The following is a 15,250-nucleotide window of genomic DNA, read 5'->3' on the forward strand; positions in this document are numbered from 1 at the left end:
ACTCATACTGCACGCAGCTTCGCATGCAGAAAGGCCGTGTTCGAAAATTTACTGACAGTACTGTCAGCAATCTTTCATCTCTTTTGCGCTGCTGAGTTCATGGACAGCTCTGTCTCTGTCCTAGGGAATTTTCAGTAGTGGCAGTCAACTTGCGAACACGGCCAAAGTGAGGCGGAGGCGTGAGCGAGAGAGTTACATGCCTAATATAATCGGTCTCTCTCGGTTCGCACCCCGTTAGCCGATAGGTGAAAGAAACGCGGGGCGCTAGAGCATACCCCTATAAACAAACATTCGTAAATATGACTGAAAGTCGCACTCTCATTCATTAACTTTCTAATTAAGTCTTGTAGCTGCACTATATAGCTACGCATTTGTTCACTGTTTAGGTCGTTTAAAACTACGCGAAACGAAATAATCGACGCGCGTGTCTAAGGAAAACCTAACACGTCCTACCTATTCGAGCGCTCGAGACTAACTAACTTGCGCTGCGCCCTCACCGGCCAAGCGAACGTACGTAATGGTACGTAACTGCCGATTCGAGTATCGGCCCACGAATTTCTGGCGTGGACAATAAGTACGTAATTTGAATTACTATAACGTTGAACTACTTGTCATGTGGAATAAGAAAGTAAATCTACTGTTGTGACCCTTTAGTCATCTTATACGTGGTAAATAGGTACATCATACAAATGTAACGAAACTAAAATATTTGTTGTTATAAATTTACAAACTAACATAATATTAATAAAGTTGCGCGAACATTCACCTTGGGCAATAAAAACCTCTCTCTCTCTCTCTCTCTCTCTCTCTCTCTCGCGCGCGCGCGCGTGCGTGTGTGTGTGTATCGTCGTACTATATTTATATAAAGATATCGCCGCCGCCGCCATGTCAAGAATCTTCGACTTTCGATCTTCTATCACTAACAAAGACCAACAACGACAAAAAAAATTAACTCATTCTCGGGTATTAGGGAGAGGCTAATAGAAGTCCACAAAACTGGCACCCCGTTACGTCTCATTGTCTCATTTGTCAACAGTCCTACTTACCATTTGGCTAAGTATATTAATAACATCTTGAAATATTTGCGCTCCAGGCCAAAGCCGAATGTAAAGGATAGCTTTGAATTTGTTGTTAACATTAAGAATTGTTAGATTAAAGAAGGTCATATGTTAGTATCACTAGTCGTCATTTTCCACTTTACGAATGTTCCAACAGATTTGGCGAATTTCGTCAGTTGTAAGCAAATGAGATCAAATAAAAAAAAATGCACTACCTTTCGACGAATTTAGCTCAGCCCTACTACTTTGTTTCGACGCTTCAGTCTTTACGTTCGACTGGTCCATTTACACACAAACGTTCAGTCTGCCAATGGGATCTCCCCTGTCCCTCATCTTATCATATTTTGTTATGGAGCTTCTTGAAACCAAGGCGTTAAATTCATTACCCTTCCAGCCCACGCTTTATTGTAGATGTGTCAATGATATTTTACTCACGGCTCCGTTAAACTTAATTGATTATTTATTCTCAGAGTTCAACAAGTTTCATGCCAGATTTGAATTCACTTGTGAATTGGAATCTAACGATAACATCAGTTTCCTTGATGTGTCTGTAATAAGACTACGGGATAAAAGGTTAATTACTGATTGGTACCACAAACCAACTTGGTCGGGTAGATACATGAATTTTTTCTCACACCATCCCTCCCATCAAAAAATATAATTCCGCTCGATATAATGCTACTCTATACAATTCCGCTCGCTATGATTCTGCTCGCTATAGTTCCGCTCGAAATGATACCGCTTGATATAATTTCGCTCGCTATAATTCCGCCTGGAAAAGGGGTTACTCGGTGTCAACGGTCATGAATAAGAATAACATATCTTTGACGTTACGGCCCTTCGAGGGATGCCCTCCTTAGAATAAAATTAATTTATCACGAGGAGAAAAAAAACAACGAAATACATCTTATAAGACACTTGTAAACAACTCAAAAATGCTCTTTGCAAACTCGAGTCAACAAATTATCCTTCCTTTCAGTACATGGAGCTATCTTTCAGACAACTTTTCATCAAGTCCGCAAGCAATTATAGACAACTTTTCGACTTGCCGGAAATACGACTTTCAAAATATTACTTTTCGGCACCTTTGAGATATAGTGCTGCTTGGAAATTGTTATGAAATTCTGTGAATATTATAATATTTTAATATGATACTTTAATGTGAAATTTGTGAGGTCCTTTTATGTTTTCGGTTTTACAGATACTTGGAAATTATTTGATAAATTCATCATCTCGTACGATGAACAACAATATTAGTAATTCTTTACCTGCAACGACTCATCCAGTAAGTCAAATATTTGCTCTCGCTGAACGTATTTACTCACAGCATGTACTTCGTAGGCTGCGAACACCGCGTTTTGATAGTATATTCGAAAGATAATTGATCTCTGTTTGTTCAGCTTAATTCACAGATTGTGGTGTGAAAAGAATATTATGTACCCGAATTACTGTGATCGCACCACGGTTAAATGACAAGGGTTAGAGGGATAGACGGCGAAATGGAAAAATCTTTCGACTCATTCTCAGATGTTGGTTACAGAATTGAAAAGTTTAAAAACCATGGTATAATTTTAATAAACCGTCAAGAATATATTACAAGTTGAAAAACGTGTGGATACGATTTTAATACAAACATGAAAATGCAACCGAAGATGTACATTATACGATCATAATTGCTAGATTTATACGTACGAGTACGTACGCAATCCTTATACTGATTACAGCTCATACATGCACAATACATATATTTATGTATATATAATATAACACGTACGTACATATATATATATATAAATATGTATGCACACACACACACACACACACACACACACACACACACACACACACACACACACACACACACGCACGCACGCACACACATATATATATATACATACATACATAAATACATATATGTATAGGGGAGACCGAAGTACGACGGACCCGCGAAGCCGCTAGTTATTTTTTTTTGGCTTTTGAGCAGAGGGTACAAGTTATTTTGGTCTGTCTTGAGCAGTTTCATCATTGTTTTACCATAATTGCAACAAAAAAAAAATTTACGGGACATGATGCATTTTTACTTACTTACTTTTTACTTTTTTTTTTGTTTTACATGATTTATTTTCATATAATTCTGCATCCTTTAATTTCACCTCTATTGATTAAATCATTGATTACCTAGCAATATGTATGATAAAAAAATGTATACTCCGGAGCAAACGGCCTTCGTGTAAAATATCATTTAGGAAAAAAAATTTCCAACATGTTTTTGTCCTAAAAGAATATTGCATTCTTTTATTCAACACATATTAAACAAACCTTTGATAATATCTCAGTATTGATAATAAAAAATTTCTTTTTTTTTTGCTTGTCTAAATTTTTTGAGGGGTCCATCAAATCCTGGTTTACCCTATATATGTATGTATATATATCACGTCAAATAAATACGCATGAGTGATGATAAAGAAATTGGAATTATAGTAATAGTACAAAATATTCTAGCGCAATATCATAGATTGAATAGATGTGATATCAAAACACATAAGCAGACGTTTGTTAAAAAATAATATTCTGTTTTCCGACTCGCGCTCTCGTGCGAGTGTATGTGTGTGCGCGCGCGCGCGCGTGTGTGTGTGTGTGTGTGTGTGTGTGTGTGCGTGCGTGCGTGCGTGCAAGCGTGTGTGCGCGCGCGCGCGTATGCATATACCTGAGTTTATGTATGTTTACTTGAAAGTATGATAAAGGACACAAGCATAACTATGCATATATAAATTATCTTTGACGTTTATTGTTTGACCATATATGCTGGGCGAACTAAAAGCAAAAACGATCAAATATAGAGATTTTCATGTCTGCTTGTAAAATATGATCTCTGCTCAACTCTTCGCTTATTGTTAGTTTGCATGGCAACGATGAATCCTGAGCAATACGTTTTCATTTAGTCCGTTACCTGAAAGGAAAGTATTTGTAAAGCTTCTTGATGATAATTAGATCATAAAAATATCGCAACATAGGTATAATACATACATATTACGTACAATGTGTCCTTAATTTGTACACGCGAGTGTTGTGATTTAAGTATGCGTTGAAAAATTCCTCAATATGTGTCTACATATATAATTACACATACTATACAGTACAATTTTTGCGATATTATTCAGTCATTTAAAATGACAAAATACCGTTTCCCAAATTCTTGGACTATTGCTGTGATTTACACATCTTGGTTTATAATTTCGGAAACAGTCAATACTAATTTGCATACATCTTCTAATGACAGCTGGTGACATTTCCAAGATTCATTCTTCTACCTGGTTTGATGAGAAAAAGAATGGTCCGAACCAAACGAATAAATTTATTTGTGGATGGTGGAAAAACTTTTTTGCAGTTTTAATCGAATTTCTGCATTTTATCCCATCAGATCCTTCTTCGCTTCGACGAGAAACTATTCACAGTAACAAAATATGTTTTTTCCATCCACAAAGATAATCTTTCGTGGAACCAAGAATTTTTTTTTCTCACAAGAAAAGTATCTGAGGTTTATCACGCCGATTCCCTTCCATTTGTGATACGTTGCAGTAAATCAGAAACGTTGGATACTTTTTTCACGTACTAATCTGGCTGTTCAAGTGGTAAAAATCTTTCCTAAAGTGGACTCAAGAAAAAATAAGCGGTACACCTACTGAGGATAAAAATTCTACGTATATTTTCGTCTTTTAATAGTAAATAATGTCTACTCGGTTTTATCTAAAACTTTTACCTCATTACCGATGAATCCTAAGATACTGATTTTTGAGAGCTCAACCTCAGGCATGATTTATACCCTAAACGGCCGAATTAGCATGTATAACATTACATCTCTACATGCCTAATGATGCACTACAACAAGTCACAGAATGACGAAATTCTCTGAGGTAAATATCGGGTATCTTCACGGTCACTGGTCAGTGTACTTCAAAAGGTTGAAGAATAAAGCTGTAACGATACTGCATTTTGACAAAACTTTATCAGCCTTTCTTAAGCTGCATCATAGACAAGAAAAATCGCATGAAATAAGCGCCTCCAGGCAACATGATATTTTTCTTTGTACTATTTCCTTCGTGAATACAGACTGATCATTGGATAGAAATTCAGGACTTGTATCTTCCAATTGTTTTCTACAGACGTAAATGAAATTATAATAATCCATCGTATCTTGTCATACCTACACATCTGCAACTTCGGAATCTTTTTTTATGAGTCGACGTGAGTGGCTTGTTTTAATAGTACTTTTCATAGCAAGGGCGTTAATCCAACGCCCAAGTTGCAAACATTAGTTTTTGATACAGTGGGTGAAAAATGCCTCACGAAATTGCATGGATTTTAATTTTTTAAATACTAAATACAATTTCATAAAACCAAGTAACGCAGAAATCATACTGACGGAAGGAATTGGGCAGGAGCGGGGTTCAGGGGCACGAGGGTGGAGATGCAGGAGGGCGCGACCGCTACGGTGTTTTTTCGATGATGTTAGGAGCAGCGCTCACTCGCGCGTTGATACTCCATTTGGACTGAGGGTCTTAATTCGCCAAGGCCGGCCGGCAAACACGAGAAACACACAATTTTAATCTTTCGCTTACGCGAAAGTGACAGGATACACTGTACGAAGCGTGGTTTTGCATAGTATTACTCCAAAACTGCGTGTTTCGGTTAGAAATGATGATTTTCGAAAACTTTTATTTTATGCCCCCGAAGGCATGAAACTGGCATTTTATGTCCACAAATGGCGGTGTGATAATAGGCATTTTCGCCGACTGCATCAGAAAAGATGTTCTCTATACTGATTGGGAGTACTCGCGATACCCGGGTATACACTCTGGGAAGATTATTTAACGAATGGGTCACCCACAAGCAAAGCACACTGAAAACGTTAGTGCAGATATTTGCTTGTCAACCGGATTTATTACTTTGATTAGTGAAAGTTTTAACCGAGTCGTTGAAACACTGAATGTGAAAATAGTATTCTTATATTATAGAACGGTGCACACCGATAAGCTGCCGTCGATTATTTCACATATTAGGTATAATCGCGATCGCCGAGAGTCTCACGCAACCCCGAGCCGCACATCACCATCAATGCCAACACACGCCCAACTTTTACCATAGCCGAGCTTAGCGAGCAAATTCTGTGACGTCAACTTGTGCGAGTGTTACGGCGCTGGCGGTGACGCGGAGTTTGAAGTTTCCTCTTTCATGCGAGACTCTCGGTATAATAAACGTTACACATAGTTGTTGTAGGTGGTACCCATACGTGAAGATCCTGCTGAAAATAATTACTCCACGGTGAAAAATCATATACATCATCAGGTTTTCAGACGACGTTCCTACACGTGAAATCATACCTAATGTAGGTCTGATTGAGTATGAACTTTCTATAATATGAAATTACGATATGTGGGTATGTACCTAAACCTACAGGTAGAGTTGCCTTGTGTGTCGAGAATGGGAGAAGCGTACCTGACGCGAAATCGATCGCAAAGTCACGCATAGAATGAGACAATTCATAGCATTGTATACGTATTTACGGTTATACGATAATTGCGTCAGAATGGTATTTGTTTGGAAGGATTCCATAACTTCGTTGATTGGCTGAAGGGGCGAAGTTCGCCTTAGATAATCTCTTTCCATTCCTGACATACAGGACAACTTACCTTGTACACCATTTTGAATAACTTGAAGGCATGCACAGAAAACTATTCCGAAAGGAAAAAATCACTCTCAGTATGCATGCTGGTAGTTTCCATTTGTAATTACAATTTATCAAGATTGTTTTCATACCGGACCTTTCGAATCCAGGATTTTTATTACTCGATGAGTGCATGGGGAACAAGGGACGTTGAGAAGCTACAAATTTTATCTCTTACTACGCTTTGTCAACTTCATTTGTGACCGTTATGGTTAAGCAAAATTTAAATCAGCTTACGTACCTATCAATATTTATACAGCCGACATCATATTTTATGTCCCGTTGTTGGGCAGATTACATTTCAAGCTCGTATTCGCTAGGCTTCCCGCTTCGGCCGATGAAACGCGCCTGACAGACGAATTGTCAGTATCACTTCTTTCAGAATAATTTCGGTTACCGCAGCTTGCATCGCGACTCTTATCCTGCACAATATTATCCTCCTGATGTTCCGAGGAAGGTATTTCCAATGAGTCGGAGGATATTCGCCTGCAGGAATTATCAAATTGATCAAAGGTGCAGCCCGGCGGCAGTTCTCGCGGGTCACGGGTGTTGTTGAGGGAATCCGAGCTCAGGGACGGTAAGTCCAAGTTCGTTTTCATTTCCAACGAATCCGAGCTCCTGCAAAGGGGGTCGCGTCTCTTGTCAACAGCGTGATCATCAAATTCCAATGAGTCCGTACTAGTTTCCATAATGTCCTGATCTTTCAATTGTACCTGCACCACACGGGACTGGCCTTCATGTAGCACTATCGCACAACAATTGGCGGCTACTTCGATTGCCTTGCTTTGCCCTGGGCCTAAGTTACCACCGGGGCCCCTAGAGTCTGTCTCGGTGATATCAATCTGTGAAATATCTTCTGCCGTGTCATCTTGACGGTCAAATTTCTCCACGTTCGATTGAGCAATGCGAATAATCTCGTCGATCTCTCTGATACGCTTCTCGTAATCGTCGGAACCCGACGTGCTGGGATTAAAAGATGCCGGAGCACTCGATTCTGCCTTCGTTCTTGCTAGACTTTCTAGCTTGTATCGATTTTCGGGACTTTCATGGTCAAGAAGATCCTCCTCCTCCCTAGCTCGCAACTCAATCATGTGGGCCTCGCGGCAGGCTGTCTCCAACCCTTCAAAATCCTTCAACGAGGACAACGACACATCATCCCCGTGACCTGACCGACCCGTGAGATAACGCCTCGGTAGACTACCATTGTTTATTGAATCCTGCGAGCCACAATGCAATTTTTTCGAACTTTCCATCGCCACGGCATTCTCGAGGCTCTCAAATTCTTGCAAAGAGCTAAGTGATAAATTGTCATGCTCGGACGGCTTGGTAAAATATTTTCTTCCCGCGAGTACATCATACTCAGGCGTGCTGCCCAGACTCCCACGTGCACTACCAATGCTTCCAACTGACTCCTTGTGACTTCCCAAGCTTCCGAAACGACTGCTGCTCGCCTCGAAGTCGGTTATCTCCTCCTCTTTTATGTCCTCCAGCGGGCCACGATCGTATTCGATCTCATAACCACGGGCATCTGTCTGGAACTGCATCTCGACCCATTTCTTGCCGCCTTCGTAATGCTCGTCATCCGAATACGACTGGGAATACAAATGTTCTTCGTTTGATACCTGAGGCGGGCTATCCTCTGATTCAAAGTCGAACAATTCGTTATTTCTAACCTGCAGCTGGCTCGTCGGCTGTGAGTGATCTTCGTGATTAGTGTTAGTAATCAAGTTCTCTACCTCCCTGTCGTAAGTTTTGACGTTTGCGCATACTATATTGATACTACTTATGTGGATGCTCTTTCCCTCAGAGTCGAATTCCTCCGCCTCCCGGCCCACTTCTTCTATAACGACAAAGTCATCGATAATGTCTGGCTTGTCGACTAACTCGAACGAATCGCTGTCGGGGGAATGTCGCTCTTGTCTCTCTTTATCAAAACGGTCGATGACCGTTTCCAATGATATTGCGGATGCTGTGGATGTGGACACACTGGCCTGTTGTATCAATGACAAGTGCGGCCGCTGCTCGAATCCCGTGAATTTGATTTCGGCATCAGTTACCGTAGCTCCTTCTTCTACTCTAACATCCATTGTCTTTGACTCTATGATACTACTAGAACTGCAGGCGTTCGTTCCCATCCAATTCTCGATGACAACAGACTCTGACTCACCCAATGGGCTGACTGTGTTATCGCTTAACACCCTCTTATCCTTGGAGGTAACCTGAGTACAGACGCTTTGGATGCCATCTTCATCTACGCGAGACGTCGTTATGTCGACAGATTGCATTTGACTATCTCCAACAAATTCATTCCCAATAATTAATGTCGTGGATGTGGCGTTGTCGATGGATTTGATTTGCAGTGCATTTTCGCTATTGGAAGATTGACGTTCGCAAGTATCCATCTCGACTGAGCCGATGTTCTCGCAGGACTCGTCATCGTGTTGAAATATCATTTCAGAGGATCTTTTCATACGGGAGGTTGCCACAGAGGACACGTTCGCCTCAACGATATTGCAGGCAGCCTCACTCGACGCTAGTAATACATAATCATTGTTAGGTGAGTGAGAAGCCTTCAACGTGATTGGTGCATCAACGCAAACTAAATCGTCCTCAAGAACATGATCAACGCTTTCGTCGAAATCGTCTCGGTCCATATCGCTTTCCGAAGGCACTAATGTTTCCGAAAGCTCGCTGGAACTTTCGACACTCGCCAAATGTCCGGAACTCTCCGAATAAAGAGATTTTATGGATTCCCTCGAACTCAATGAGCTGATTGCGGTATGATAATCTTGTGAGGTGGGTTTTGACGTCGATGAAGTTTCAACCGACGTCAAAGCTGTCTCGTATTCAGATGCGGTTCCCGATGGTATTCCCAATTGCATTGCCTCAATGTCCGAGGAACTTGGCCTGCTGCCACTTCCTATTTCATAGTCACATGAATGATAGTTACTCTCGCCGGAACTGGAACCGATGTCGGTTTCACTATCTGATCTGATCTTTTTCAGGGCTCTCACCGGTTTATGTCTTCTCCTTGGTGCTGGCTGAGGGGGGCACATCAAGAAGCCATCATCTTTCGTCTCCACGTCGGAACTCGATCTGCTGGCAGGGACGGGAACTGTGACGGAGACGGGGAATGGAACGGGGATGGGGCCGGGGTCTACGGCGGTAACGGGTGCGGTTGTAGCGACGAGGGTCGGAACGCTGACAGTTGAGAAATTATTATTTCCACTTGAATCAGTAGTGGGTGGTTTCTCAACTTTTGCAATCACAACGGCCTCACGTTTCAGGATCTCCATCCGTTTCTTGGACTCTGATTCAAAATCACGCTCATCTATCTCCTTTGTGATTGCACCATTGTCTTTTCGTAGCTCCCTGCTCACTAACTCGAGTTTCTTGCCAATCTCCACTTTCATATCAGCACCAGTACTTCGTGGCCTTGCAACTGGCGAAGCTGCCTCCGCGTCTTCTGTAACATCGTGTTTGTTTGGCTGATCGTTTACGGACGGCGCCCTGTACAGGAAATGTAATTCATTCGGTATCGATTCCGACTCAAGTTTGAACTGAAACTCCGAAGGCGAGTCTTTTATGTGAAAAACCATTTTGCTATTTTCGCTCAACTCCTCAATTAAATCCTGTTTGGCTGCTTCCAAGGATTCCTTCACTTCCGCAATTTCTTTTTTCACCACTTGATCTAACACGGTGATGGCATACCTTGAACTCAGATTAATATTCGTCACTTCTACGTCCTTTCTTGATTTTGTTATGGCACCGGTATCGTGATGAGCCGTTGTGCGGTGATCGGGCGTTGGTTGACTGTCGAATGTCCCGCCACCTACGGCGGTGAGGCTATCATCTTGAGGCAAGGCCAGTGCTCGTTGAATTCTCTCATTGTCCGAGGACACAATACATTCAACTGATTCCATGCCTTTTTCGGTACTGCTCGAAGCATCCTCCGCTACAATTTTCTCTCCCCTGTTGTCAGTTCCAGACAGCTCTAAGGCAGTATCATATTCGACTCTACCTTCGATTTGTCCTTTCATCCTGACTGTTTCGTTCTTTCTTTCTTCGGCCAGTTGCATCGGTGATTGAAATTTCATCGTCTCAAAGTAATCTGTTTTATTCGCACCTGTGTCTGTCACTGGAATTGTTTGCTTGTCTGATTTTTCCGAGGTATGTTTTTGGGTAATGGAATCTTCATTCATCAGTTTCACCAAGTTATGTCCCACTTCTCTGCCAGTCGATGATTCGACTTTGAACGCTTCCACGGCTAAGTGTTCCGTGGGAGTCTTGGCGTCAAATTCTTTTTGCAAAGTATCCATCAGCTCTTGACAACTGATATCCAAATTATTTTCAACGAGTTCACTCTCCAATTGTTTGTCGCTTACTGGAATAACCCTGAACTTGGTCTTTGGAGTTTCCTTTTGAATTATCCTCACTACGGTTCCATCATTCACGTTTACATCCTCGCACGCAAAGGAGTGTTCTTTATTCTGACTAATTGGTAGTATCGCATCTTCGTTATTCGCCCCCTCGAGACTGAATTGCTTTACTACTGACTCGTACTCTTCCAGCTCCCGGTTGAATACTTCAGAAGGCTGTAGTGACTCTGATATTTCAATTTTTTCATCTCCTATCATCCAATTTACAGGTTTTATATCTAGATTTTGTATCCGCATTTTTGGCAATACCGAGGTCGGACTACCAGCTTCAGCGTCATTGATCTTCGCATCAAACGCCATGTCGTAATTGTTCCTCACATGGTCGTCAACGATCGGATCATCGGCCGAGCTTGACTGCTTGAAAAGTGTAACTGAACCAATAGCTTCAGCTCTTTCGCTGCAAAGCATGACACGCAAAGTACTTGCCCCTGAATGATCCTGCACTGTTGTGTAACTCTGGCTAACCACGCAACGCTCACGGGCGTCTTCGTTCGTATTCCACAAAATCGATTCTTCCGTAACGTTTACATCTCTAGGTTCGATTATTTCCAATACTCGAGCGCCAGACTTCCTCAAAGTTGTTGCGTCCCACGCGGCCAGCTCGTCGAACGATTCTTTCCGCGAAAAGGCTATGGCTCGACCATCCTGATCGAAAATATTTGTGGTTGCTTGCTGCTGCGTTTCTTCTAAAGGATATGCAGGTGAACCTAGTTTCCGTCTATTTCCCATCTCATTCGAATCGATCTCTATAGAGTCTTCCGCCTCGGTGTGATCTGACGTGGTGCTAGGACTTATCGTCATGTCTTGATCATGAAACAACCTCCTGCCGGAGGTTTCAGAGGGAAAGCTTCCTTCTCTGTTACGAGATCCCGGCGAAGACTCCTCGTCTCTCGTCAGGTCCTCGGTTGTACTAATGCTTTCCTGTTTCGATTCTCGGCCAAGCTTGTAATGATGTAATTTAGCGTTGGTCATTCGCTCTTGAGATGAATAATCCTCCACTTTTTCAACGCTTTGATTCGCTATATTCACTGCAAGAATTGATGTATTTTCTATTTCTGTTTCTATAGACTGAATTATCGTTTCGGCGATCCTTCGAACTTCAGACTGCTTCGTTAAGATACCGTCATCGTTCGGGAAGATTTTCACCTCCGCTATCGGTTCGTTGATTATTGCGCGATCACGAGATTTGGCTCGTACTATTTCTTCATCATCAACATGGTATCTAATATTTTCTGATTCCCTGCTGGTTACGCTACCGGTTACTGCAGTACGACTTGACACCGCTGCTCCTTTCGCGGACGAATTGTCTGCATCGAAAGATGTGGCAGTACGTTCAGACAAACACCCCCCCTTCGCTGTCACAAAGTCTGTGGATATTCCAACACTCGCGTAAGCTGCAGTTTCCCCGAAACTACAGACGTTTGTTTCGTCTGTGAGAAAACCATGTTCATCCTCGAGTAATTTGACTGCCTCTTGTTGGACACTGTCAAAGATTTTCGTGTCGGCCGACCCTTCAGCTATAAAAGACTTACCATCGTCGAGCAGTTTCACAGTCGTATCCCGATTCAATGTCACCTCCAATTCTTTCTTATTGTGATCGATTTCTGCCACCCTTTTCGTCAGGGTCTCTTTTGCCAATGTTGAATCCATTCTTTCGGTTGCCTTTTCTTGTAATAATTCTTTCTGTGTGACAGTTATAAGTGCTTCTGCCGTGATGGCATACATTTCCGAAGAGATGGTTTCTTTCTCTTCCGATTTCGCTGACGTCCTATAATCGGCCGTTGACGTCATCGACGCAAATTCTCCCTCGGCACTACCAGATGTCTTTTCAGTTAAGTGAGACGCGTTCATCGGATCGGCTGCGAAAGTTTCATCCTTAGAGTTCACCGACTCAATCGTAACGTCTGACAGGGAAATTTCGTCTGTAGACTCGTAGACAGAGAGACGCATCGTTTTCTCGGTCCTGAGCGAGTCGCGGACTCTGTGAGACACCTGGCTCGCCTGAGTATCATTCGTCATTTCTATCTTGGATGAATCGGTCACATTCAGGTACAGCGTAGCTGCTGGGAAACTTTCTTTAGGAGTTTCTGTGGCCTCGGCGTGAGGTTGAACCTCGCTCTTGTATCGATGTACAAATCTTTCATCTGTTTCTGCCTTGGATCCTTCAGCGGTGCGTCTTGGTATACGCGATTCCGATTCTTTTCCATCGGAGTTACCCGCGATAATTTTCCGGTGAGAAGTCCTCGGCCGTGCCTTAAGCTCCGATTGTAGCACTAATGAGATATGTTGATCGCTGGCAACGGGAATTCTGCTTCCCGCAGTGTCTTTGCGTTTCACCGGTTGTGTCTCGTCTTCCATCTTCGTCAAACCAACGTGTTTAGGGATTCGTGAATCATATTCTCTCTTCGTCATGTCAATTTTAAAGGAATTCGTTTGATCCGTGGACATCGCTGGCACATCCTCACTCGTGATTTCACTATCTGAAAATTCGTAACAAGCCTTCATTTCACATTGCCGTGCCAGACCTTCGGACTGTCTCGTCGTTTCTGTCAGTACCAATCTATTAGCTTCTTCCGATTGAGAATCGTCACTCAGCTTGTTCGATGGATTGCTGGCAATGATGTCCCGAATAGATACAGAAAATCCCTCACTCAATGCAATGTTTTCTGGTAAGGCAGGCAGGCATTCATCCTTGATTCGAATAGATTTCGTGTCATGCTCCTCCGATGGTTGCGTACTTACGTCTGAATCAGTTTCTAATGGAAACTCTGCCGTTCCATGGTCAACATTTTCAATCTCTGGGCAAGATCCTTCTCTGTTGTCGTGCTGCTTTGAAACGGTTTCATAACCCAGTGATCTGTCATCGACATAGCGGCTCCCCAGATTCAAATAATTTGCATCCGCCTCACTGCGTTCTACCAATTTCAACTGTATGTGGTCCGCGACTGAATCAGCATTGTCGACAGCTTCGCCGATATCTTTCCACGTTTGACGTGATGCGTGTTGTCTTTCGCCTACGAGAAAATCGTGACAGGTCCTAATCACCGAGATTGGCGATGCATTGGCTATACATGGTGATATGTTTAATATGTCATCGAATGTTACTAAGTTGTTACTTCTCCTATTGAACAATAATTTTTTCACCACATCATCATTTGCAAGAACTTGTTCTACTCGTTCGTCATCAGCTCCGTAATCTAATTCTGAGTTGACGCTTTCACCCAACGTTTTCATTGGCTCTCCGAGCTGCATCTGTTCATCGTTCGATGGGGTAAATGGTATTTTTGACTTCACGGGTTTCACGCTTGGAATGTCATGCAGATTCTCCGCCGCTGATTCGCTACATTCCTCTGTCACGTTACACATGTTATCGGTAACGTTTATTATAACGTTATCAGTTTTACTTGGCACTACGCTGGCGTATTCCTCGTCTCCCTGACGTACACTGATGACCCCTTTGTGAGGAATCGTGACGTCTAACTGTTGTTTCTCCCTTTTTGCCACCCTTACTTTTTTCATCAAGTCAAAATCAACCGGTACCTTTGGACTCAGTGTAGTCTTTGCGGGTGTCATTAATTCCCTCTGAATCTGTTCTTCGAAGTAATGAGCCTTTTCAGCTACGGAACACTCGGAAATATCGGGTATATCAATGCAATTCTTCCGTTCTTCGTCCACTGTCCCATCACCCTCCGCCATCACCTCAATCAATTCTTCCCTCCCGCGTATCATCAAAGAGCTACTCTTAGTAAGCTGACTACAAATGTCTTCTGTTGCTAATTCCACGTTATTTTGTGGAACTTCCATTTCGGATTGGTCAATGCTGCTGATGCTTCTCTGTTTGCCAATCTCCTCCCAGAATTTCAGCTTCTCGGAGTACGTTTGTTTCTCAACATCAGGCGGGCCATCATCGCTTCGTTTACCGGCGTCTACTTTATCAAGATAACTAGCATCTACGATTTCTAGGGGGCAAGCCGCACTTTGAGCAAAGGATTCTCTGATAAAGACGGCATCTAGAACAACCAAGAAAT

General features: G+C 42.4%; 1 protein-coding gene across 3 annotated transcripts in view; it reads right to left on the reverse strand.

The window, feature by feature from the left end:
* Window positions 1-2,944: 2,944 nt before the first annotated feature.
* The window catches only part of LOC124310161 (uncharacterized), a 30,609-nt gene continuing 18,303 nt past the window's right edge, over window positions 2,945-15,250 (reverse strand). For all 3 annotated transcript variants that reach the window (XM_046773893.1, XM_046773895.1, XM_046773896.1), the window contains 2 exons: window positions 7,025-15,232; window positions 2,945-4,369 (listed from right to left, as the gene is read on the reverse strand). In XM_046773893.1, coding sequence (XP_046629849.1) covers window positions 7,056-15,232 — 8,177 coding nt within the window. In that variant the 3' untranslated portion in view covers window positions 2,945-4,369; window positions 7,025-7,055. The remainder of the gene's footprint in view (window positions 4,370-7,024; window positions 15,233-15,250) is intronic.

The sequence above is a fragment of the Neodiprion virginianus genome, chromosome 1 (genome assembly GCF_021901495.1).
Source record: "Neodiprion virginianus isolate iyNeoVirg1 chromosome 1, iyNeoVirg1.1, whole genome shotgun sequence".
In the NCBI taxonomy this organism is placed as follows: Eukaryota; Metazoa; Arthropoda; class Insecta; order Hymenoptera; family Diprionidae; genus Neodiprion; species Neodiprion virginianus.